The 27,098-nt window shown below is 47.2% G+C and overlaps 1 protein-coding gene across 9 annotated transcripts in view; it reads right to left on the bottom strand.

Moving 5' to 3' along the window:
* Positions 1-27,098, bottom strand: part of LDB3 (LIM domain binding 3) — a 111,168-nt gene that overhangs the window by 61,238 nt on the left and 22,832 nt on the right. For 6 of the 9 annotated variants that reach the window (XM_031956740.1, XM_031956746.1, XM_031956739.1 and 3 more), the window contains 3 exons: positions 17,592-17,743; positions 10,630-10,705; positions 4,457-4,854 (listed from right to left, as the gene is read on the bottom strand). In XM_031956740.1, the coding sequence (XP_031812600.1) occupies positions 4,457-4,854; positions 10,630-10,705; positions 17,592-17,743 (626 nt within the window). The remainder of the gene's footprint in view (positions 1-4,456; positions 4,855-10,629; positions 10,706-17,591; positions 17,744-27,098) is intronic. The other 3 variants (XM_031956741.1, XM_031956743.1, XM_031956745.1) reach the window with 1 other exon arrangement.

The raw sequence follows: 27,098 nt of genomic DNA, 5'->3' as shown, positions 1-27,098 counted from the left end.
CAGAGAGGGATGGGCTTTTGGAGAAGGCATCAGTTCCTGGTCACAGCAGAGCTGGCCCTGTATAGAGGCAGAACAGGTCTTGGCCTCCCAGTATGATCTGGAGAGGTTGTCTTAAAATATCTTCTTCCTCCACGTGTCCCTTTTACTTAAATTAGAATCACAGTCGGGGTGGGGGTTGGGAGGAGGGGATGGATAAGCTCCTCAGACCGAGGTCATCCTGCCCAAGCCTTCCAGAAACTTCTACAGCCCTCCCCACTAGGACTCACTCAATTTTAGCTTGAGCTCTGTTAGCAGTGGGGAGCTCACTACCTCCCAGGGTAGAGCAAAGGCTCTTAGATCTGGAGCAGGAAGGGCCCCTAGGGGCTGCTGAGTTCAACTCTTTCATTTTACAGAAGGGGACATAAAGGCCCAGGGGAGCAAAAGTAGAAAGCACTGGAAGTGAGATTTGAACCCAGAGCCTCTGATTCCAGAGCCAGAGCCCTTTCTACTAAACCTTACTTTCTCTTATTTTATAAATGAGGAAGCTGAGACTCAAGGAGGGAAAAAGGCTCTTTCCACTAAATCAATGCCATCTCCCTTGATTACCCTTTACTATTCATTACTGTCCATTCTGGACTCCTTTTTCATGGTGTAAACCTCCACCTCCCTGCGGGGCCACGTCATTTTAGGAGCAAGTAAATTAGCAAGAGCTAAAAAGGGTGGGGGCAATGGGGGGGAGGAGAGCTGAATGTGGGCACTCTCGTGAGAAACTCCGGTGTCTTCCTGGTTTGACTGAGGCCTTGACCCTATGTGTGAGGAAGAGCTTCTGGAGCCACCCTGCCTGATCAGGCTCTTTCTGTCCATCCCGGCTGCTTGGAGCATGACTGCTGATCAAGGCCCGAGTTTCCGGGGCCCAGGTACTGAGATCACAGTGTGGCTCTGTGTGACATCCGATCACCAGGGAGCCCAACTCCATGATTCTCACCCCTCCCTGGCTCCGATCCCCTAACATGTCTCTGGACACTCTGAGTCAAGAAAATTCCATCTGCCCTCTGAACCCTGGATGACACCAAAAATATCCCCAAGCTGGGATATTTTAGGAAGAAGCCACGGTCCCTTTTCCATTTTAGGTGAGCATTGGGCATGGGGCCTCTGATCTAGGAAATACTTAATCAGCACTTCGGCCTCCAAAGGAGGCGGCAAAGCCCCTTCCCACAGATAGAGCTGGACCTCCACATCTGGTTCTCCTCCACTGCCTGGTTACCCTGGAACGGTCAAGCAGGTTTCCAAAGCAATGGAGAGGAGACTCTGCTGTTCATCCCCCCTCTCCTCGGCCCAAGTCACCGGACTCAGGCTCAAGGCTAGGTCAGAGCTAACATCTTGATACCCATTTCTTGGCCTCCCACCCAGTCATAGAAATGAAAGTCGCTACTAATTCCAAATCCTACAAGGGGACATGTCTTGCCTCTGGTCACATAAGTCAGACACATCACTGGAGAGATCCTGGGACTCCAAAGATGGTGCTTTCCCCCTCTTAAGGTCCTTGTGAGTTGGAAATGTTTTGTTGGTTACTTGTACCATCATTACCTAGCATCGGGGCTGATCCCAAGTTGGTGCTTAATAAGTGCTTGTTGGGGGCAGCTAGGTGACATTGTAGATAGAGTACCAGTCCTGAAGTCACGAGGACTTGAGTTCAAATTTGACCTCAGACACTTAACGCTTCCTAGCTGTGTGACTTTGGACAAGTCACTTAACCCCAATAGCCCCAGCAAAATATAAATAAATAAACAAACAAATAAATGAATGAATAAATAAATAAATAGAATGTTTCTTGGCTGATGAATAGATCTCATCTAAATCTGTAGAATTTTCTTCCCCACGATAACTCCCCTTCCAAATAACCAATCAATAAATGAGAAGTATTAAGCATCTACTATGTCCTAGAGTTGAAGTTACAAATATTATAAATGAAATAATACCCACACACAAAAATCTTACACTGTAACATTACAGTCTACCCCATGATGGGAGACTTGTTCACCTGGCTTTGTAGGTTTGCCATGCTACCATCCCTAATTCCTCACCAGACACCCATGGTGAATGTGTTATAGCGAGTTATAGGGAGGGAGGCTGCCCCCATTCCCTAGTAATTATTGGTTTTGCTATTTATCTCCTCCTTCCTCCAAAGAAAGAATTACAAAAGTGGCGAATCCCATCATGCTCCAGAAGCTTCAAATATCAGAGTGATTCAGCCCCCCAATATAGCTCAACCCTCAAATCTGCACACAAAAAATCATCAGCTCACGCCTTTGACCAACAGCCATGAAAAATCAGGCATAAATGGTATTGTTTCCTCGGGCACCCCAACCAGCCAGTCCCTACAGAGCGAGAGAAGGTGTTCTGACTACAACACAAGGGCTGCTCCTTCCTTCTCTTGAGTTACAAACAACAAAACAATCCCTCTTCACAAATTACTTTCAGTGAGACAAGCTCCGAGTTCAAATCTTATCTCTCAAGGTTACTATTTTGCCTGCTCTTCTCTCTTCAGCTCCTCTCTAGAAACTGAAAGGCCTAAAAAATGATCCAAACACTAAAGCATCAACTAAGCACCATGTGTTTCATGTTTTGTAGCAGTAGCAATCGGCATGATGCTTGGTGCATAGGAAACATTTAATAAATGGGGATTTACTGACTGACTGATTGCCTACTGAGATTAGAATACTCTGGGTTCCCAGCTTTTATCTGTCTCAACTAAGAAGGGCAGTTAGACCTTTGGGGGTCTTTTAACAGAGAGAAAACAGGAGTCAATATTCAAATAACCACAGCCCCAATCCATCATCCAATTCTTCCCTCTGGCTAGGTAGGCTCTAGTTTACTCCTAGAACAATATGGGTCTTTTGTCCCTCACGGGATCATAGATTCAGAGTCAGAAGAAACCTTAGAAACCATGGAGCTCATCTCCCCCAATTGACACCTGAGCAAATTGAGGCATTGAAGCTAGATGACTTGCCCAGCATTTTGAACTCTTTTTTTCATTCTAAGTCTCCACTATTTCAGGCTGCCTCTCCTCCAGACATTATCCACCATGTTTCCTCTTTCTGAGCTTTAAGGACATGAACCTGAGCCTTCCTCTTTAGTATACACTATTTCACCGTCCCTTGGTCAGATCTGCTGGCTTTGGAAAAGGGATAATTTGTCATGTTAAGTCGGAACTCCTTTATCTACCACTCAAGGCCTTGCAAAATTTGGCCCCAACTTCCCTTTCTGGCTTTTTGTCCCCCAATCTCCCAACAGGTTCACTCTGCTCCAGCCAGGTCACTGTCTTCATGGTTCCCTACATGTGCTATATTCCTACTTATTTCCTCTGAAAACCTGAAGTGCCTTCTCTCCTTCCCCTTCTTTTGTCGATACACTGAAAGCCTGTGACATTGCCTACCGCAATGGAGGAAGGAGTTGGTGGAGCTACACCTATGGCTAAGCCAATCTGCTCTGGGTCCGGGCAAAGCTTTCATGGACACCATAGCAGCTTCCTTCACATTTCCCTTTGCCCTACTCTTAGGCTGAGAGTCCCTTCTAATTCTCACCTGACTTGGCTTGCTATTGTGTTTTCTCTTCTGCATTGCACTTTTTTTTCTCAGAAAGGTCTCTCCCCTGTTTTGGCTTTTTTAGATTTTAACTGGGCATTGATGGAGAGAATTTTCAGCAGACAGAGATAGAGCAGATAGAGCATTGTCTGGGGCACTAAGAGATCATCCCTGATCCAGCTGGCACCAATACTAGACAGGCAGAGATATATGGGGACCAGATCTGGGAATTTCCCGAGATAAGGAAGCCCATCCTACCTCAGATTAGCAGCGAATTCTCAGCAATTTCCAAACTTTGGAACTTGCTTAAAGTGGAGATGGCAAACTTGAATAGAAGGGAATTTCCAGGCTATATATTGTTCTTAGAAAACCACAAGTTAAATCATCTATGTTGTAATATATTTTTATTTTTGTGTTAAATATTTCCGAATTCCATTTTAATCTGCTTTGGGTTGGCCACAAGTTTGAGACCTCTGGCCTAGAGCACTTAGATTTGCCCGAGATCATACAGCCAATCTATGTCCGAGGCAAGATTTAAGGGCCCCGGTTTTATCATTATGAGTATTACCAAGGTAGCAACTCATTTACAGTGTAGGGGTGTATGGGATAGGGAAGAGGCAGGTGACATGGCCTTGAGTCTAGGCCCTCCTGCCTAGGCCTCTATCCCCTGAGCCAGGCTGGTAGTAGACATGGTAAACACCTGGTTTGACTCAAATTCCCCTGGACTGGATGGATCAGAAAGCCCTTAACCCAGCAGGAGCTAACTAGAGCACCAAGGACCCAGAGCTCCCTTGTGTGATTAGGGGTAACTGGGAATGTGGCTTGTGCAGTCACTGAGCAGGTGGGGAGGACGGTGCACAGGAGGGGAGGACGGTGCACGCTGGGTTACCTACCCTCTCGGAGGTTCTGTACCCGGAGCCTTCCCTTTGAGGCTGAGCTGATACATCTCAGCCATCTCCCTCAGCGTCTCTGCCGAGTACAGACCAATGGGATTGTTATACTGCTTTTGTAGCCCGGAGCCCGCTTGCGCCTTGGGGCTCAGGCTGTCAGAGGTCACCTCTGGATTGGCCTTTGACCCTTGGCTCCCTCTCAGAGGCGAAGGCTCCGAGGTCACCGTGTGGGAGGAGATGACGGTCGCCTGGGAGGAGGAGCTAAGGGTCTGGCGGACCTCCTGGGCGCTGAGAGCCCCTAGGCCTGTTCCATTGGTCACCCTTGGGGTGGGGAGGTCCACCTTGGGGTTGGGGATAGAGGTTAAAGCTGACAAGTTGCCATTCATCTCCGAAGCAGGGTCCTGGAGCAAGGGAGCCGCCGTGGAAGGGGCAGGGGCGAGGGAGGGGGGCAGAGAAAAAAAGAGTCATCAGAGACACAAACAGTATGGACGTGGCCATCCGTAACATAAGGGGAGGTGTACACAGCCCGGCTGCCCTCCCACCCTCAAAACTCAGACCCCTTGGTTCAGGCCTGTGGCTTCCACACTATCCCCTTGATGAGGGAAGCCCTGGAATAAAAAAACTGTTTGTGGGATGTTGCCAGCCCCCACAGGCTGGTAATCCAGGGGTCTCTTCACATCCTCTGAGAGCTAGTTGCCCCTGAATAAAGAAGCAAGGAGGGGCAGCTGGGTGGTACAGCGGTTAGAGCACCAGCCCTGAAGTCAGGAGAACCTGAGTTCAAATCTGCCCACAGACACTTAACACTTCCTAGCTGTGTGACCCCCAGGCAAGTCACTTAACCCCAATTGCCTCAGCAAAAAAGAAGAAGAAGGAAGAAGCAGCAGCAGCAGCAGCAACAAGGAAAGGCTTTTGGAAAAGTCAAAGGCAGCTATGCTCATGGGTAAGGATCCAAGGGTGGGGGGCAAAGAGATGGAGTAAGTTGTCCACAGTGGGATCATCCTAATGATTAGAAGGGACTTTGGAGGCCAATTAGTCTAACCCTATCATTATCTAGATTAGGAAAATGAGACCCAGGGAGATTAAAAGATGCTGTCCAAGGTCACACAGGGAGGAGGAGTCAAAGGTATGTTTGAGAGCAAAGAGAGCAAGCCCTCTTGCCGGGATTTCTCACACAGCTGCCAACGCTCTCCAGCCACGTTTCCTAGACCCAGGGCAGCCTCTAGGGCGGCTTTCCAAGGGACATTTCCCTCCAGGGAACTTAGAGAAATGGCGGCCCCCTCTAAACAAGGAGGACACTTCTACGTTTTGATGCCCAGGGAGGGAACCTACTTGCTCCCCTAAAGATCACCCTCCCTGTAAGGGGCGCTCTGCTCCAAGGCTACCATCCCCAGCCCTGATATCATGGCTCAGTCACCATGACTCTCTCCCAATACCATCTACCCTGTGCAGTCCTATGGCATGTCCCTACCTAAGCTACCCCGATGCCCTCCTGGGTATGGGCTATCCTCGGGCTGGTTTTACCACTGCCATCAATGACATTGCATCCTTCTCCCACAAACTGTTTTGTTCTAAAGAAAATAACTCCTAATAACAGCTAAAAAACCCTTCCTTTCAAGGCTCCCAGCTTGCACCTGGGCTGCCTGCTTCTCTGCCCATTTATATACCTGGTCTTGAAGTCTTGGGAGAGTTAAAGCCACAAAGGGGCTGTCAGGAGCTCATGATTTATTTGAGAGAAGAGTTCCTGGGTGGAGGGAAGAGGGTGACCAAATTCTGGCTTACTGATATTTTGTTCTTGACTCTCTCTAGTCAATTGGGCATAGTTCTGGAGCAGCTAGTGGGTCAAGTTCTGGGTCTGGAGTGAGTGAGACACTTATTAGCTGCTTTGTGACCATGAATAATACATCACTCAATCTTGGTTTACCTCGGTTTCCTCGTCTGTAAAATGGACATTGTCACACCATCCACCTCCCAGGACTCAATTGTGAAGCACTTAGCATGGTACCTGGCACATAGTAGGCACTATATAAATACTAGCTATGATTATTATTAGCCTTGGGGTTCATCCGTCTGTATACTCATAGCCGTGGGCCTGGGGCAGCTGGGATGGGATCTGGCCCCTTTACTCCCCCAGCTCCCGCTTGGGCATCCCGCGGTGACAGGGGGTTTGGGTTCCAGCAAGTCTTGAGTTTGAGCAAAGATCAAAAGAACCCCAAAATGTGGGCTTTGCTAGAGGTATTAAGGTGGCCCGGTCCTGAGGCTTTCCTGGGAGAATTTGTGCTCCCACTCTCCGGATGGGGAAATAAGGCCATTTCTAGCTCTCTGCCAAGGTCTATGGAGGTCCCCTCTGCTCTCCGCTTCTGAAGCGCTTGGTGCTTCTCTCTGGGGCTGGTGTGGCTGGCTCCTCATTCTAAGGAGGATGTCCAGAGAATTCTAGGCTCTACCCTGCCTAGTTCCGGCATTCTGCTCTCCTCCCTTTCCTTTTATGTGTAGCCTTTCTCCATCAGAATGTAAGCTCCTCGAGGGCAGGCCCTATATTTCTGCTTGCATTATATTCCTCTCACTCTGGGACATATTATTTCTTATTGGCCGATTGTTCTCTAGTTTCGTGACCCCATCTGGTATTTTAACAAAGATCCGGAAATGGTTTGCCATTTCCTTCTCCAGGTCATTTTTATAGGTGAGGAAACTGAGGCAGATCGGATTAAGGGATTTTCCCAGGGTTTAAGGCCGAATTTGAACTCATGCCAGGTCTGGCATTTTATCCATTGTGCACACTAACTAAATGCATCTTGACTTGATTTGCTACTTCCTTTCTTTTCCTTTGCACTTCCAGAGGAGCCCCTCACAAATATACATATAGGATCAGAAGACTGTTGGGGTTAAGTGACTTGCCCAGGGTCACCCAACTAGGAAGTGGTAAATGTCTGAGGCCAGATTTGAACTCAGGTCCTCCTGACTTCGGGGCTGGGGTTCTATCCAGCTGCCCCAGGCCCTCTAATTTTATCTGAGAAGTTAAGGTCCATGGAAGCTGAGCAGGGCCATGTGGGCTCATCTATTGCCTTTGGTCAAGAAAGGAAGGAGTTTGATGGCTTCTGGGGGGGAAGGGTCATGTCTTCTATTTCCCATGAAATTGAGGTTCAAAACAAAACTGGAATGACTGATTGAAGCTCCTTGTGTTTCCCTAAGGCTGGACTTAGAGTTGGGACAGTTGGGCTCAGGGCCTTGCCCTAATCATTGCTATCTGTGTGACCCTGGCAAGACATTTAGCTAAGGGAGCCAACAGAAAAACATTTGATTTATAAAAGGAAAAGGGTTTTTAACAATTAGAACGGAACCAAAATGGAAGGGGCCCCTCCCGAGGAAGCGGTCTCCCATCCCTGGAAATGTCAGAGCGGAAGCTGATGACACTTGCTGGGGACATTTTAGGAGGGCTGTGGTTCAAGCTTGGATTAGATTGAGTTTCTGTGATTTAGTGATTTGGGGAAAAAACTACCTGGGAGCTATGGCAACATGCAAATGAAGCCCAGGAATAGCCTCGGAAAAGGTGGGCGTTGTTTTAAGGAATCCCCCATACTTTTTGAGAACAAGGACTCCCAGTTCTCAGCAGAGAAAAACAAAGTTTGGAGGGCATCTCCAGATAATGGCCACAGCCACCCCTGTTATAAAGACTTGATATAAAGTCTTTTGGAGGAAAGAGTGATGTCCTCCAATCACTTTTATGAGTTAAGTAGTGTAGGTACTAGTAGCTCCATTTTGCAGATAGGTAAACTGATAATCAGATAGGTAAAGACATTTTCCTAGGGTCACACAGGTAACAAGTGCCAGATCAGAATTAGAACTCAGGTCTTTTGGCTGTAAATTTAATCCTCTCATTTCCCCTAAATCATTGGTTTTCCACAAGGACCAGCGACATCAATTCGGTGGCTCAGGACTTACTCTTGCCTGAATGTCGATGGCTCACTCCAGAACCCCACTCCGCCCAACTTCCATCTGTCTCCTGGATGCTGAGGGCTGGGGTCTGCACCCGAGCACCCACAAAGCCTCGCTTTCTGTCCCTTTCCTTCTTAATTTCAGGGCCTGATTCTCTCAGAGAGGCCTGCAGAGGGCACCCCAACCGCACCTTTGGTCCTCCTCCGCCTCCTTCCACAAGGCAAACTCAAGGTCAGGAATTTCCAAGTCCTGTCCCAGACTTCCCATGATGCTCCGCAATCACCTTGCCGTGAAGGCTGCAGTTCCCCCATCTTTTGCTGGGGCTGACTTATAGGCGTTTTCTGCAGTGTTTTAGAAGGGATCTGATTGCACAATGCCAGAACTACAAGGACACTAAGAACATTCAGAGGCAGTGTGGTCCAACAGTGGAAGCAGGAACCCCAATGCTGAATACTTATGAGCCTATCACTGCCTCAGTTTCCTCCTCTGAATAATGGGGTCAATGATGCTTTTACAAAGCTTGTTTTGATGGAACATTTTACAAATTTTAAATGATAGACAAATATTATTTATTATTATTATTATTTAGTCCCACAAGTGCATTTTAATTATGAAGAAACTGAGGTTTGATGAAGTAATAGACTCATAGGTTTAGAGGTGGATTCTAGAGATCATTAAATGCAAATCTCATTTTACAGATGGGGAAACTAAGGCAATGAGAGACTAAGTGACTTGTCCTCAGTCCCAGCTTGTAAATGGATCTGAGTCCAGGCTACTGTCCACTGGGCTTGCTTAAGTTTAAGCCAGGATTCAAATTCAGCGTTCTGTCCACTTGACCATACTGTCTCTCCCAACCTGACTTATTTTACAGATGGCCAAGCTAAGGTTGGAATGAATTGGGGGAGCCAGCAGTTCTGGAGCATTCTGCCTGGCCAGGAGAAGAGCCAGCTTAACAGAGAAAACTCTGCCTAGATCAGATTCTAGGTTTTATCCTCCATCTGTAACATGAACAGGTTCCCTAAAATGCCCACGGCCAGTGGTCATCAGCTTTCACTTGGATACCTCCAGGGACGGGGAGATTGCTTTGACCCCAGAGGTCCTTGGAAATCCTGCTCCATTGGGAAGAAGGAGCTGGAGAATAGGGGACAAACCTGACCTTTGCTTACTGCTGTTGTCCAAAAGACCTTCAGCATCCTTACAATCCTCCTCTGAAGGGCCCCATGCCTTTGCCACTCTAGACTCTTCTCCCAATTTCCATTATAGGTAACAACAGAAGAGGATCATGGGAATCTCCGTTTGGAGCATGGGCCCCTCTTCTGCTGACTTGAGAGTCCTCCCAAGCCCTTTTCCCCATCAACTAGACCCTAACCCTTGTAAACACCCAGATCTCTCTGCTACTTGAGACAGGAGATAGAGAAAGCACCATAGCGTAGGTGAGGCAGGCCCGACCTGCCGCTTCCCTCCCTGCTTGAGCATCTGCATCCCCATTTCCCTTACACTCTCACAACTAGCAAGCTGAGGGGACAGTGCCATGGGCCTCCTAGAGTCGGGGAGACCTTGCCAAGCCCCTTCTTCTCTGGAGGGAGGAAATATTTGCAACCCCTCTCAGCTCCCCAACTCTGGCAGAAGTTCTGCTGTATTAAGTAAGGGGGCAACTCAGGGGATTATGAATGCCCCCCAAGAAAGATCTAGAGTCAAATTAGGAAATGGTCAAGTATTTTAGAGAGAAAACCTCTCTGGGGCGTGGAGGAGCCCCATTCTGTGGGAGATGTCCTGTCCACAGCCAGAAGTCCCATTTTCTAATCTGACCTGGATCTTCATCTTCTAATGTCTTATAAACCCCATTAGCCCCAACCCCTGTTTAAGTCCAGGATACCTCCTCATTCTAATTCTGAGTCAGGATACGAGTTCTGGGTCAACTGGGCATCCCTGCGAGGGCATCCTTGGGTCCCCTCCTGGTTTTGGGATCTGGGCAGGGGGACGGTGAATGCTCTTAGATTTACTTGTTTTTAGGGTTAAAAGAGCTTCTATCTACATTTTCTTTTAGGGTCCAACAAGCTCAGTTCTGCAATTCATCATTCCCTGCTTCATTGTGTCTCAAGCATCCTTTCCCCTTTTTTCTCGTCCCATTAAACGCTTGTCCTTGTTCTCAGAAGACAAATGAGCCAAGGACTCGGATGCAGGAAGGGGGAAAGGAGAAAGACCAGTGTAAGGAAGGAGGGGCCATGTGGCCACATGTCACATACCTTCTGATGGGGAATCACGGGCATTGGAGACTCAATCCGCGGAGCTGAGGTAGAGATGGAAATGGGGCGCTTTGACCTAGGGAAAATCAGAAATGAGGTTCCAATTAGAACCATTCTTCCTTGCAGAACCCAAAGCTGTCAGAGCTATTTCCCCAGCCTGGCCCCACCTTCCCAGAATGCTCTGACCCAGTGCTTTGCTTTGCTTTTTCAATTAATATTAATTTATTTTCTCTCATTCCTTCTCTCTCTTTAAAAGAAAAAAAAAAAGAAAATGAAAACCCTTGGAGCAAATTATGTGTAGTCAAGCAAAACAAAATCCCATGTCCCAAAAAGTGTCTCCTCAGTTTTCTTTAAATTTAATTACATTTTTGTTAAGTTCATTTGTTTTATACCAACTTCATTTCCAAATGTGTCCCTCCTCTTGCATCTCCCTTTAGGGGAGAATCATTCCTTGTGAAAAGAAAATGTTTCAGCAAAATGAGGCAATATAGCACAAGAATTCTGAGGATGTATGCAGCATTCCATACCCATAGTCCTCTACCTTTACAAAGAAGGGAAAGACACATATCTTCTCTCCTCTTTGTGGCCAACCAGAATTTCTGGTTCAATTTTCATCAGAAATCCAGAGTTGATAGAGGGCTGCCACCAGGAAGAAGCTGCTCTGACCTCTAGCAAAGATTGGATCCCTTCTCTACCCCCCAGGGTGAGATCTGGAAGGTTCAGACTGAACAAGAGGGAGGGAAGGGCCCTGGTGGCCTCTATGGTGCCCGTGAGTCCTACACACACAGCAAGCTGCTGAGTGCTACAACACTGAGATCTTGATCTTAGCATAGGACCTTGAATGAGGACTTTCTCAGAGCTCAGAAACTCAAAGGATGTCATTTCCATATTAATATCAGCTATTATTATTATTGCTATTATTCCTATTAACAAAGAACAACAATAATAATAGAGAAGAAAAGTTGTAGGGTACAATCAACTTGGCGACAGCCTCAAGTCTCACCTCCGACCTGTACTGCTTGTATGACTCTAGGTAAGTCAGTTAATGCTCTAGGCCAGAGGTCTCAAACATGGCGCCCCATGGGCTCGCTGTTCCAACTAGATTAAAATGTAATTGGGGAATATTTAACAAAAATGTTCATAAAAAGACAATAGAACAGATAATGTTAATAATTGGTTTTCTAAGTCAATATGTGACCTGGAAGGGACTCAGGTATGGTTGCCGGCCCCATTTCCACGTGGGTTGGACACCCTTGTTTTGGGCAACTCTCTAAAATTATAACTTAAAGAGAGAATCCCGATATCTGCATTGGGAGAGGGAGTGTTCTCAGCCGGGAGATCCCAGGTCCAATTCCTAGAGCCTTATGGTGGTTGTTAGGAAATTCAGGGAGGAAATGGGAAATGAGAATTTTTCAGATCAGATTGTGTCTGAGGGCTAGTAGGGTGGAGGTCTGAGGTCGGATAAAGGATCACCTTGACCTGTTAGAAACACAGGGTGTGATGACAGAGCACAGTAGCTGGAAAGGAGCCCCCTTGGAGCCCCTTGTTGTGAAGGAAATGAGGTACCAATGAGGTACCGCGTCCCCTATCTAGTCTCTCCCTTTCTCTGCCCCCAAATAATCTCCCGTTCCAAAGGAGGAGTGCTGGCCATGGTGGCTCGTCTCATCTGCTCCTCTTGGTCATCCCTATCAACGATCACTGTCCACCTTGGACTGGAGCTTCTTCAAACTTCCTCCTGATAATAAGAACTGATATTTATAGAGTAATTTAAGGCTTGCAAAGAACTCTGCTGACATTCTAATGGAGCTCTCTGTCAGGCAGGTCCTAGAGGAGGTATTAGCTCCATTGTACAGATAAGAAAACTAAGGCTTAGAGAGAGAAACTTGCCCACAATTGCAGAATTAGTAATCAAGTAACTTATCTTTCTAACTCCAGCCCTAGGACTCTTCCCATTGTACCTTGAGTATAATGAAGGACCCGAGTGTGAATCCTCATTTTGTAACTTGCATGACCTTGGACTAAGAGAAGGATTCTGCTTGTCTGCCTACATGTGTCTACAAAGGGAGACAGACTTTTGAGTCTACCTGGGGATCATCTATAAAATGAGCAGGACAAGGAAATGGCAAACCACTCTAGTGTCTGCCAAGAAACCCCTAAAACAAGTTCACAAGAAATAGGACACAAATAATTGAACAGAAAAAAAAAAAAGGGCCATCAAATCCATTTCTCTCCCAGGTTTGGTTATGACCTTCCCAGGATCCCTTGGGACCCCCTGGATATGGCTTATGGGCTGGTAGGACCGGGCAATGTAATTCATTGTAGTTCTGGGACCAGGAGACTCTCTTTGTTCTATGTTTAGAGAACTGCTTCCATTCCAGCTTTGCCCAAACTGGGAAATGGATTTGCCAATAATTAAGTGGAACCTGACCTGGTGCAGACTGACCCAGGTCCCTGAGACCTCTTTGGTAACAGACATCAGGAATCCTGAGGTCTTCCACATGATTCCTTTAGGCTCCAAGTCTGTTCCTCAGGAGAGATATGTTCAATTCAACAAGAAAACAGCTGTATCATCTCATTACACAAATGGCAGCTTAAATGGCCTCTTCTGCAGGAACCATTGCCAAATTGGAATTCTCTCAAGAAGGTTGGCTTGCTGTGTGACTCTAGGCAACTTCCCTGACCTCTCTGAGCATCCCAGGAGGCACAAACTGAAGACACTGCTGCCTTTGCCCAAAAGGAAATGAGGTGAAATCTGGGGAGGGTTTTGTGCCGTGCTCAACAAAAAGGTTATGGAAACAAGGGAGTTTCCTTGTTTTCAGCTCTTTCTGTGTCCCAATGAGAACTCCATGGTGTAGGAAATGAGAACTACCTTGGAGATCCAGGGATAGCTTGTGGTGGTATGGAACCCATAACGACTGAGGTAATGCTGGGCTGTAAAAGTGTCCAGCTTCGGGGCTATTGCCAGGCGGGGCTAGTACTGCTGGTGTCTTTATCTCCACAGGGTCTCGTCACTGCCAGCCTTGCCAGCATCCAGACCTCCGTTATTGCAACTGTTCAGCCTCAGCCAGGCCAGAACCATGTGGGAGGTCTGGGGGAAAATGTGTTTTCAACTAGAACGCTCATCTCTGGCTCTATTGCTGGGATGCCACGTTAGCCTCAAGGAAACTTTCTGAGCTATGGGGAAGAAAGACAGCTGAACACATATTGTTCAAACCCCCCTCCCCACAGTTCTCCAGTCACAGGGAAGAGCTCTATGGATTGCTCAGGAGGCCCATAGAGAGAAAAGGCAGACGTGCCAGGTGGAGCTTCCCAGGGGAAGCCCAGGGCTGTCTCCCTATGGGAGCCTCCTTCCCATCTGCTTCCCATCAGCATTTTGGGTAGAGGGAAAAACAAATCCCTCCTCACACTGCAGGGGGCTTCAATCCCTCCCAGGCCACATCCAAGTCTTCTTCATTGTCTGAGGCATCTCAGGTGGAAGCTTATGGGATCATAAGATTAGAGGTGGAAGGGGTCGGAGAGATCCTTCAGCCTGTCCTGCCCCTTCCTTTACCACACAAGGAAACTGAGGTCTGAAAGGTAAAGTCACCTGCTCAATGTCCCACAAGTAAGCAGAACTGGGATCTGAATCTGGGTCAAATCCAGGACCAGATCGTCTCAGATTTTCTTATAGAACTCTGTCGAGAGCTTTTCTTTTCCCCTTTCAAATTCCAACTTTTGACAGATTTATGGATAGATATTGCTGTACATGGATAGTCCCCTATTACTTTTAAACTTTGAGGGCAGGGATTGTCTAGAAGGCTTGGTAGCCACTCCCCACCAAGCACAGCTCCTTGAATGCCTAGAAATACTTCATAAAGACTTGTTGAATTGAGTTAAACTGATTAGAACCTTGTAGACCCTACTCCCAGAGCATGCCCCACATGTTAAAGCTTCTTTCTTTATGACATTCTGTCTGTTTGCTCTTTAGTAGAAATAGTAGCAGCATTAGTAGCAATTACTGGCATTTCTCTAGCACTTTACAAGTTTCTCATTTAATCCTCATACCAACCCTGTGAAATAGGTCCTATTATTATCATCCCCATTTTACAATTGGGGAAACTGAGGCAGGATTTAGTGAGGTGCTGAAATAGTTCAGTGACTTGCCCAAAGTCATACAGCTGGGGAGACTCTGAGGCCAGATTTGAACTCAGGTCTCCCTGAGGAGACTGGACCAGAAGCCACCTAATCCAGAGCCTTCATTTTGTGGTAGAGGAGACTGAAGGTTCAGTGGCTTGCTCAAGATCACACCAGTCCTCTAATGTCAGAGTTCTTTTCATTATCCTACAAACTCTCCCCTTATCACAAGTTCTAGACTTTATTCTGTTTATTTTGCCTTATTGTGTTTTCCCCTTAGTTACTTGATTACTATTGTACATAATAAAACAGATCCCCAACTTTTGCTTTATCCCAGTGTGCCATGGTGTGGGGGGGAGGGGGGAAAGGAAGGGGAAGAAGTGACCAATGGTTAGCCCTGTGAACTCAGAAGTAGGACACATTCTCAAAACCAGGGAGTGACTGCAACAAAGGAAAAGAGAAGGGCTGCCATCCCTTCTCCATCTGGGTGCTAGGAATTGTCAAGAGAATCCAAAGCAGAATCATCTGAGTTCTGGGTTGTACTTGCCTATACACTTTGTGGCTCTTTCCCACTAATCCCCTTGAAGACAGGCACAGTCCCTAGTACAGAGTCAGTCAATAAATATTCTGTTTACTGTATGCCGGGCACTGTGCTAAAGACAGCAGACAACATAAATGCTTTTTCACTGATTGATGGCTACTATATTCTTTCTTTCTGTCTGCATTCAGAGTATCTACAGCTTGAAGGAAGTTTAAAGTTCATTTAATCCAATCCTCTCATTTTACAGAAGAGAGAACTGAGATTCAGAGGAATGATTTGCTTAAGATTATTCAGGTAGTAAGTAGCAGAATTGGGATTTAAATTCAGGTCTTCTACCTGAAAATTCATTGCTTTTCTTGTTATTCCAAGCCTCCTCAGTAAAAGGATTTCCTTATAGGGATTGGGGATTGGGAATAGAGGAAAATGCCTTTGGAAGATATATGGACATCACCAAACCTCCTCTGCCATGTATCCTTGACCCTATGGACAGAGCTTTTGAGGCATGTCTGCTCCTCATAGCTGTCCTTGCTGCTCAGGAACAGATTCTTCTAACTGAGCTCTAGAGGTGACCTAAGGAAGTTTCTGGAGTTTGTAGGAGGCCAGAAATAGGCTGATGGGGAGGGGACGGACGCCTCACACTTTCCAAGCCCACACAAGTGGAAAATAACAGAGTAAACCACCAGTAGTCACCTCACGCTGGCAGAAAAGAATGTTATCTTGAGTGGTGTCCTTCACTACAAAATTCCCTCCCCCAGTGCCTCCCACAGTTCCTTGTCCTATTTTCTGGGTCTTTGCTGATCTGATCCCCCACTTTCTGGGGGTCCCTGCTGTAAATTCTGGACGGGGGGCCTGTGTGGACCCTGATTTGCCCCAACCCAGAATCCTATCTGCTCTCCCTGAGGCTCAGGGCACCCACCCGGGTTGTCAGCTGCACAGATTGCTGCCTGCCTTTGGTATGTATGCCCTCCCTTCTTCAGGCTTCCCAGAGGTGCCAGTGTCCGCAACGTGGCAGAATCTGGGCCTCTTGCCACATCTGTGACCTATGGTCCTGCCAGGCCTTCTATCCTGGGAGCAGCCATTGTGGGTGTGAGCTGATATGAGAGCAGTCAGCCAGCACTGGGGAGGAGGAGTCGCCCGGGAAAGATAAAAAGACTCAGGACAGTGGCGATTATCATCCCTTATAACCAGCAGCCCTGTCTACTGTCCCACGCCATCTTCAAGGCCTGCTCTGACCCCTCAGTGTACCTGGCAGCTCTCGAAGGCTGGGAGGGCACAAGGGTGCCATCCTTCCCCAGCAACCGACGCTCTGAACCTACCACAGCCCTATAACCAGAGTCAAGTGGGAACAATTAAAAACCCAGTCCCAGGGTTCAAATCCAGTCTCAGTCACTTCCTGCTCACAAGCTCTAGGATTCTTAAGCTCTCTACGCTCAGGACCCTCATCTGTAAAAGGAGTGGATTCAGTGGTCTCTATGATCTGTAAATGGATGATTACTCCTCCTCCTCCCCAGGTAGGGGATCTTATTTATTGGTGACTAAAGCTATCCAATAAACATTTACTGAGAACCTGCTGTTTTCAAGAGACACTGAGGATACCAGTTTTAAAATGTAAATTTTTCTATGTGAGCCTGGGCAAGAAATTTACCCAACTTATTCTATTTGCTTCAGTATACTAAACTATAAGATGGGATAACTGTAAGGTCCCTGTGAGGATCCAATAAGATATTTGTCAATTGTTTAGCCCTGTGCCTGGCATACAGTAGGTGCTATATAAATGCTCATTCCTCCTCTTTTTCTGGTAGAGAGTATTTAAGACAATAGTAAAAGCGAAGGAGGCAGAAAGCAAAGCCAGGAACAGCAATGGCAAGAAGGAGAAAAGAACAGATAATGAAGGTTCAAAAGTACAGCAGTTTTCTGGCCCAAGGAGCCAGGCTGGCTCTGCCCAGGAAAGTCAGGAAGCCTCCAGTCAGCCTTCAGTGATCAGTGAAAGATCAAAGCCTTGAGGACTGAAGGCAAGATGGGGGAGCAGCTCTGAGACCAGAAGTGGACATTGACCAGGGCTGGGGCTGGGGTCCAGGGCTCCAGCTTTCGTTCTCCATCCATTGGCCTGATTCTCTGCCGCCATCTTGTTCAGAATCCATGCTAAATCGATCTGTTCTTATCTTCTCGGAGGCATAAGGTGGCCACTTATGCCTCGAGACGGGCCCTAGAAAGGTCCTCAGCCCTGGCTGCTGCTACACCTGCGGTCTCTGGGCCCCCTCCTCCCACCCAGGCCCCATCCCCGCCTCCAGAACGGGCTCCCACTTACTTCTGCAGGGTGAGGCTCAGGTTGTAGCTGGCTGACTTGATTTTGTTCTGGGCCTCCAGGTGGGTCATGGTATCTGTGTTCACACCATCGATAGCCACCACGAGGTCCCCCTGGGTGAGCTGAGACTGGGCTGCCTTGCTGCCAGGAGTGATCTGGGGGAACAGAAAAAAGGCAAAGGTTAGAGGGGTCTTGGTGACCTTGCTCATGGACTCAGTGGTCAAGAAAGAATCGAGGAGCTAGCATTCTTCCCCAGCCTGGCAAGGGAGGAGAGTCGCAGCTAAGGGAAGTGGGGAGATAACAAGTCTATGTTCACAGATATATGCTTCAAGTCAGATAGTCTGTGATACTTCAAGAAGAAAGACAGAGACAGATTCAGGCCCCTTTCTTCCCTCTTCCCTCACCAAGGAAGCCTGCTAAATGTTTAACAACCATCTCTCCAGGGCGGGTAAATGCTTAACAACCAGCTCATACGAGACACGATCAGCTTTTCCGCCACACTTTTGAGTTTAATCAGAATTATTTACATTTTCTCCACTACTTTAAGTCTAGACACTCATCACAACAATAAATCCAGCCCTGATTTATAGCACTGAGGATTTCTGGGGTATAAGTGCTCACATTGAAAATGGAACCATGGGTAAGAGAGAGTTGCAGCCCAGCCCTGCCCCCTGCCCATGTCTGCGCTGGTCCCCTAGCATCATCCCATGGGAAAGTCTGGCTCCACAACAACAGACATCATGTGGAGCGACTGTGCAATCAGAGAACTTCACCAGGAGGATCTTACAAGATCATCTAACCCAACACTCTTATTCTATAACTGAGGAAGCTAAGTCCCAGAGGGAGGCTAAATAATTTGACCAAAGTCACACGGCACTGGAACTGGAAGCCTGCTCTCTAAATAATTATTGGAGGTAATAATAATAACAGATAGTCTTTATGTAATGTTTGGAAAGCACTTGATAAATATTTTCTCATTTGATCATAGCAACAACCCTTGGTGGTAGGTACTATTATTAATAATCCCCATTTTACAGATGAGGAAACTGAGGCAAACAGAGTTGGAGTTTCTTGCCCATAGTCACACAGTTGATGGGGTCTTAAGATCTCTAAGAAGTGTTTTAGCTCTAAGCTTCTATGATTCCATAAATATTGGGCTTTTTTCGGGGGGGAGTAGAGGGGTGTTTGTCCTCGGAACCCTGGCTGCCTGGTGATGGCCCATGTTGTGATGGTTAGTTTTGGAAGCCCTGCCCAGTGACAAACCAAGAGCCATCACTACCAGTTTCTAGATGAAATGGTCCATCCTCAGAGACCCTGCCCCCAAAATCCCTGGAGCTGTCACCTGCCCCTGGGTCATTGTCCCCAAAGCTGTCGCCCCTCCTGAAAAGCCCAGACATTGTCACCACTGATTGTGCAATTAAACACTCTACTCCTGCCCTCTCTCCAGCCCTGATGCAGAAGCTCCTGGGCAAAGGGCAGAGGAGTGCAGATCCTTTCCCCAATGAGTGGTGGAGAAGGGAAAAAGGAGGAGTCTCTTCCCGACCCTCTTCTTGGCCAAAGTCCTCTTGCCTAAGAACACTCCAATCTGCCCTCAGACCCCACCAAGGCTAAGGCCTGGGGAGGTCTCAAAGAGACCCATTCCTGCGGGGTGGGTGGTTCCAAAGTGCCAGGCCCTCAGCTGGAGGCTCCGAGGCTCTGCCAAGAACATTGTAGCAGCCCGGGCTGGGCCAAGTGTAGAGAGGGTTGATGACCTTGACTTTAAAGAGTTTCTGTTACTTAGTAAGTGCTCAGTTAAATGTTTATTCATTTCATTCATTCGTTCACTTGGTTAAAAAAAAATAAAATACTGGATTTGGGGGCAGCTAGGTGGTGCAGTGGATAGAGCATCAGCCCTGAAGTCAAGAGGACCTGAGTTCAAATGTGATCTCAGACATTTAACGGTTCCTAGCTGTGTGACCCTGGGCAAGTCACTTAACCTTAATTGCCTCAGTCAAAACCAAAATCAAAACAAAACAAGCAAATACTGGATTTGAATCCAAAAGACCCAGAATGGAATCCCACCTTTTGACTTTGTCAGGTGGCTCAACCTCCCTGGGCTGAAGAAGGCGACTTCCCTCCCAGCTCTAGATCTATGACCCCAATTAGTAAGCCCCTACTGTGTGCTGAGCACTGTGCTAGACCCAGTGGGACTTCCAGAGTTCAAAGGAGGCACAATCTAACTTCATTGGAAAAGAGACAGGACGAGCTGAGTGAGCTGGGAGAGGGCAAAGTCCTCCTCCTACCCGGGGAATCTGAGAAGGGACGAGTTCTATTTTAATGCCTCAGTAGAAATGCCACCGGTGAAGAGGGGAAGGGAGTGCTTGGCAGGCATAGACAATGGCATGGAGGTCGGAGAGAGCGGGCGGGTTCTAAGGAAAGGGAGGGTGGGTTCTAAGGAAAGGGAGGGTGTGGCAAATGGATGCCCAGTTCAGTTGGAACCCAGTCTGGCTGCAAGAAATAGGAGTCCAGGGGGCAGGGAGAGGGCAGCAGGCGTTTGACAAGACAAGCTCGACAGGCTGATGAGAGCTGATTATTAAATCTTCAGCGTGGGCATTAAACCTCAGACATCAGCAAATGCTTCAACCTGGGACTTGATTTATAATTTTGTTGGCTGTCTAGATTGAAGAAAGAGATGGGAAAATGTGTTAATTATGCCAAAAATCAATTGTTCACCATTTACCAGCACATCACGGGAGGGGTTGTGGTAGAAATTAAAGAGGTCCTTGAATGCCAAACCAAAGCCCCCTCTTGTGGAAGATTTTCTGAATGCCTCCTGCTATCTCTCTTGCCCAATACCAGCCTCCTTCTTGTACCAAGTGACTGCATCGAGTTGGCTCCTGGGCTTAGGGCTCTCCCCCAGCCCCCTGAGTTTGGCAGCTCTTCCTGTATGAGTGCCCTCCCCGCTGAAGGGGAGAAGACACAAAAACAGGAAAATTGAGCCCCAAGTGTCGTGCCAACGTGGCCCTCACAGCCGGCAACCTGGCGCCTTCCTCCCGCCCCCTGCCAGCCACCTGTCTCTGCTCATCAGGGATCCCCCTCGTGCTGACCTTTGGCAGACCCTCCCCCCAGAAGAGCCAAGCGGCTGTTATGGGAGGAGTGAAGTCCCCTCTCCTCCCACTTTCTGAGGCAGGGATGGGAGGGGGCAAGACTTTAGTTGCTGACACTGAGAAAATGGAGGGGAGGGGGGCAAGCTGGAGGGGCTTGGGGCAGGAGCTGGCCTAAGTAGGGGTGCAAGGAGAGACATTTTCAACTCAAAAGCTCCACAGAGTTGGAGACCATCTAGGTCAAAGGCTCTTAGCCTGGGACCAAGGGGTCTAGGGGGGAGATTTCAAGGGGCTGTGAACTTGGGGGGAAATGACATCATTTTTTCCACTCATCTTCAGCCTCTTTTGATTGGTTTTTAGTTGGGTTTATGCTTTAAAAGCCCGATTCTGAGAAAAGTCCCTAGGCTTCCCCAGACACCGTCACAGAGGTCCATGGCACAGGAAAGGTTACCTGTTGTTATTCGGGCATCTCAGTCATGTCTGACTGTTCATGACCTTATTGGACTTTTCTTAGCAAAAATACCAGAATGCTTTGCTATTTTCTTCTTCAGCTCAGTTTTACAGATAAAGAAACTGAGGCACACAGGGTAAAGTGACTTGCCCAAGGTCACACAGCCAATAAATGCCTGAGCTGATTTAAATTCAGGGAGATTAGTCTCTCTGGCTCCAGAACTGGTAATCCTGTGCACTATGGTACCCCGTAACTCCCCTACCTATTATTTCAGCTTCATATTACAGATGAGGAAACTGAGGCCCAAAGTTGAGACTGACTTCTCCAAAGTCATAAGTAGTGTGATCTGACTCACAATTCAATGGGTTCAGTGGGTTCCTCCCTCCACCATTCTTCAACCAACACTGAACTTTGGATCATGGATTCAGATCTGGGCGGGGCCTTAGAAAGTAGCTTATCTTGACTCATGAAGAAATAGTCAAAGAAGCCAAGGTATGAATGGCAGAGCCAGGATCTGATTCCAGGTCTTCTGGATCCAAATTCAATGTTCTTTTGACTGTACCATGTTGCCTAGATGAATAAATGAGTGAATGAATGAATGAATGAGTGAGTGAATGAATGAATGAACGCTACTGAAATTGGAACCCTGAGTTCAAAGCTAACCTCAGACACTTAACACTTCCTGGCTGTGTGACACTGGACAAGTCACTTAACCCCGATCGCCCCTCGAAAAAAATTTAAAAAAGAAATTATCATCTTCCACCATCTACACCTCCTCCTGATGGCCTTAATTCCAGTCATTCTAGTCCCCCAGACTCAGAAATCTGACTTTCCCGTGTGTTGGCCAATGTTTAACAAAGCAGCTTGGGAAAGGGGAGGGAATAGGGAGAGAATGAGCGCTACCTTATTGACTTTTTCTCCATTACTTTCTAAGCACAGACAACTAACTAGACAATAAAACAAGGCCTGATTTGTAGCGTGTGTGTCTCATCAGAGGTGCAAATTCTCATGCTGAAAATTTAACAACTGGCTCTGCCCACTGGAACTGGCCCCATCATACCTCAGTCCTTCCTTCTCCTTTAAGCAGAACCCCCCCCCCCATTTAATCAGTGGCCAAGTCTCTCTCATCCTTTCCAGTGCAAACATTTTCCCCACCCTGGTGAAATCCTGGTTCCTCAGTGTCTTTTGTCTGGAAGGAAGCTCTGTTGCTGTTGGGGGACTCATCTCTCATCTTTTTTTCTTTTGAAATAGCCAGGAGTGACCCCAGAAGATCCACTTCGAAAACCTGGGGCTACTTTTCCGGATCACAATTCTGGAGGTCACCCATGAGGAAAGGAGGGAAGAGAAATCAGTGATGGAATCGTTGTTTGGGTCTCAAAGGCAGCGCTTGTTTTTACAAAAGCAATAACTGAGCCCCAAAGACGTGGCCCAGTTGGCCAGATTCCCGTGTCCGTGCGGGGATTTGAACCTGTGTCCTCTAGGGTTCTTCCCACAGAAAACTCAGCTCCTGGAAAGCACAGGGACCAGGCTTGCTTTAAGGGAGACAAAAGCAGAGGTGGCTGTTGGCTCGCATCATGGAAAAACCCCCTAATAATGATGGAGAAGGTGGACTGAGAAGGTAGTGAGCTGCCCTTCCTGGGGGTCTGATAATGGAGCCTGGACCCCTGTTGGTCAGAGACCACTGAAAGGGGTTTTTGTGTTCCATCGAGCTCAGAGCGAAGGGCCCCGAGCCCCTCTTTTGCCATTCTGAGGGACGATTTCCATCCTCGCTTGGCTTTGGCCATGAATCAGAGGCCAGGGGTAGGCCCCACCTCTCCCAGGGACCAAAGAGCAGAGAATTTTCCTGGAAGGGACACAAGCCCCTGAGCCCTATTTATAACCAACTTCTTAACTTAGCCGAGTATTTATAGGCAGTGAGACATTCTCCCCAGCCCCACACCACCCAGGCCTCCAGCAGAGCAGGGAATGGGGGAGGAGATGGAAGGGGAAGGGGGGCTGAGCAGGACCCCAGAGAGGCTGAACATGGACCTGAGGCCTCGGCTCCAGCCAGGGCAACCGGAGGGGGTGCTCAGCAGGGGCCTCTGGTCCGGCCCCGGGAAGGGGTAGAGAGGAAGGGGTTGGGGGGTGGCTTTTCCACAGGGCAGTGTGAGCTGACCAAATTAGCTAATGTTCCATGGATGCCTCCCCTTCATACCAAGAAACTCCGGTTACAGCAACATCTAGGACACCTCAAAAGGTTGGGAGTCTGTGTGGGAACTTCAGGTGTCCCCCAGCTCTAGTCCCTCATACTGCAGGGGAGAAAACTCCAGCTCAGAGACATCAAAATCTAGCTCACAACGATATAAATGTAGGAGGAAGGGTTTTAATCCAGATCTCCTGGTTCCAAGTTCAAAGCTCTATCTACTAGACCCAACTATCTTTTTTTTTTTTGGCCGAGGCAATTGGGGTTAAGTGACTTGCCCACGGTCACATAGCTAGGAAGTGTTAAGTGTCTAAGGTCACATTTGAACTCAGGTTCTCCTGACTTCAGGGCTAGTGCTCTATCTAGCTTTGAGGCCCCCTGCTCTTTCCACTTGGCCACCTAGCTGTGGGCCCTCCCCCTCAACTGTCTTTCTTGAGATTTACAGGAGTGCTGAAAGGATAATTGTGTGCACATGAGCCTTTTGATTTTGGTTCAATAATAAGTCACTTCCTCTTTTCACCTTGGCCACCTCTCTGAGACACAATGAGGCATCAGTAACACGGGGACCTCACTCTGATTTAATGTATGGTATATGGTGGTGGGATTGGGGCTCAGTGAGATGGGGTTGGAGGATTTCTAGGTAGAGGCTCAATGATGGAATGGGAAAGGAAAGAAAGAGCAGAAATAAGCTTTAATTAAGCCCCTACTGGGTGCCAGGCACTGTGCTAAGTGCTTTACAAATAGTATCTCATTTGACACTCACAATAACTCTAATAAGTAAAGGCTATTCTTATCCACATTTTAAAGATAATGATAATAACAACAACAAATAAACAGTTCACATTTATATAGGATTTACTATGTGCTGGGCACCTTATAATTATTATTGCATTAGATCCTTGCAAAAACTCTGGGAGGTGGGTGCTATTATTACCCTCCTTTTAAAGATGAGGAAACCGAGGCAGACAGAGGCAGGCTAAGTGACAAAGTGTATGAGATAATATTTGAACCCTGGTCTTCCTGACTCCAGGCCCTTCTCTCCACACTGTGGTACCACCTGGATGTCTCTGGGGGGGGTTCAAAGAAGGGTTACCAGAACAACACAAGGTTACATTGTAGCGACTTCCTTTGTGTTGTTTATTTACCGGAGCAACCAGAGGTTACATTGTAGGGACTTCCTTTGTGTTGTTTATATTCCAGGGCAACCAGAGGTTACATTGTAGGGACTTTCTTTGGGTTTTTATAGACCAGAACAATCAGAGGTTACATTGTAGCACCTTCCTTTGTGGTTTTACAGCCCAGAGCAATCAGAGGTTACATTGTAGCAACTTTCTTTGTGTTTTACAGACCAGAGCAACCAAAGGTTACATTGTAGGGACTTCCTTTGTGTTTTTTATATACCAAAGCAGCCAGAGGTTACATTGTAGGGACTTCCTTTGCTTTTTTTTTTTTTTTTTTTTTTTTTTTTTAAATATACTCTACACAATGCACATGTAAAGCCTAAGTCCCGGTGTGGATCCAGAGCCTTGCTCTATGAGAATTCTGTTCTCCTTTGTTCTCCCTCCTTCCGTCTGAGAAACCTAGAACGGAGGTGCTCCCTATATAGCTCCACTCTTTTATGAATGACCCCAGCTCCATTCACTTTCTAGCTTCTCCATCTCTTCAGCAGCACCTCCCATCTCGCATTTTCTACCTTGCCCTTGCCCGTTGTCTTTCCCCATTAGAATGTAATCTCCTTGAGGACGGGGCTGTCCTAGTTTGTCTTTGAATCCCCAGCCCTTAGTTCAGTACTAAGGACTGTTGATCTGTCTATCCTCAGAGCCGCAGTATCAGTCACAAAGGGTTCTGGGTAGTCTTGTCCTGCCTCATAGAGCCTAGGGTGCAGGTAGGGAGGAGAAAGGGGGAATGTGACTGAGGTTTTCCATTCTCCCCACACTCTCATTTAGGCTCAGCTGGGACAAATGTCCCTATGATTTTAACCACCTCCCAGGGGTCCTGTTTTTCTACTTTTACCGGTGCTTGACAAAACAGTGGGGACCATGTTTACACTCTTCAGTCCATCTGCCTGGTGGATGCCTGTTGGTTCCAATTTTGCAAAAGAAAAAGGCCTGACTTCTTCTCTTACTGACCACCCCTCTCAATAAGCTATGTAAAAACACAGAGACAAAACAAGGATCACTGCAGTTATTTAAGGTGGGGGCTGATCATTGAGCTTCAGCGGTGCCTCCTTGGTTCATCCATCAGGGCTATTTGAAAGTTTATTGGCCTACCATGGAAGGTAGGGAATACCATATCACAGAAATATTTAAGCAGAAGCTGGAGGTTTTATTAAGAGAATTCCTGCTGAAGTAGAGATTAAGTCAAATGATTTGGGTTGTTTCATCCAGCTCTGAGAGTCTGTGATTCTACTCCCTTTTGTAATAAGATCAGGAATGAGTTCAGGAGAAAGGAACAGGAGAACTAAGTAGAACTGGGAAGCCCAGATTTCCTCTGTTCCCTACCGCCCAAAGTTACCGTGTTTTCAAAAGCATCAAATCAGAATAATGTTTTCAAATGCATCCAATAAAATAGAATTAAAAAGTCACAGGGGTGAGGAGGCAGGGAAGGGCTTGATAATGGAAAAGTGGGAGTGGAGGGGCCCTTTTTCTGAGATTTCTCCGAAGTGGGGACTAGAAGGAGGAGTTATACACACCTCTGGGTGGAAGAGTGTATGTGTATGTGGTGGGGGAAGGAGGTGGTGAGTGTGTGTTGGAGAGAAAGTTAGTGGGTGCCTTACAGCTAGGCCAGTCTATTTCTAGCATTGAGTGCAATTGTCTGGGGCAAGGCCCTAAGGAATTCTAACTGGACCTAGATTAAGGAAGACCTCAATTCAAATCCAGCCTCATACCCGTACTAGCTTATTGATTCACTTACCCTCTGTTTGCCTCAGTTCCCTCATCTGTTCAATGGAGATAATAATATGACCTGTCTCCCAGAGTTTATGTGAGAATCAAAGAGATAATATTTGCAAAGTGCTATCTAGATGCTAGCTATTTTTATTGGTTTTATTACCAAGTTCTAAAAAGATCTTAGAAAGATCTGATTAAGTCACTGGCTACAGAACTCCAAAAACTCAGATGTGGGAAGGACCATCTAATTTTGCCCTGGACCCCTGGGGCAGCCTGGTGAAACCTATGAACTCTTTCTTGGAATGTTTTCAAATGTACCCAAAAAAATAGGATTTAAATAAAAGTCACTTATGCTGAAATAGAGTTAGCAAAATAATGAATTCACAGACTGCCTGAAATCTAACCACAAACTCCAGCTGAAGAACCAAGAATCTTATCTAACCCAGATCCAAGTTGGAATCCTGTCTACAAGATCTGGACCAGTAACCATTTGGGCTTCTCTACTTGAAGACCTAATCACGACTCCCTGGATCTCAGGGGTTGGACAAGTCAGGGAATCTCTCCTGCTGAGATCACCTGGCAGGTACTCCCATCTAAGTTTTGTAGGGAGAGATCAGAGAAAGCCTGAGTGAGATCTCTGCACTACAGAACAGGCTAAGAAGATCCTTTGTCTCTAACTAATCTCACTCTCGAAGTCCAACCCAGCTGAGGGAATCAAGGGCCATGGCGGGAAAATGACTCGTCCAACATCATAGTGTAAATGCAGGAGCCTGAATCGGAAGCCAGGCCATCTCCTCGGCCTCCCATCAGGTGTCCTTTTTACAGTATCATGATTTTCCCTTTGGCCACTTCTGCTTCATGATCACACGTGAGTCTCAGATTTCTCCTTTGGAAGATGAGAGGGTA

Source organism: Sarcophilus harrisii, chromosome 2 (genome assembly GCF_902635505.1).
Source record: "Sarcophilus harrisii chromosome 2, mSarHar1.11, whole genome shotgun sequence".
NCBI classification, from domain to species: domain Eukaryota; kingdom Metazoa; phylum Chordata; class Mammalia; order Dasyuromorphia; family Dasyuridae; genus Sarcophilus; species Sarcophilus harrisii.
Note: the sequence above shows the minus strand (reverse complement) of the source record. Positions and strands in the feature narration are given on the sequence as shown.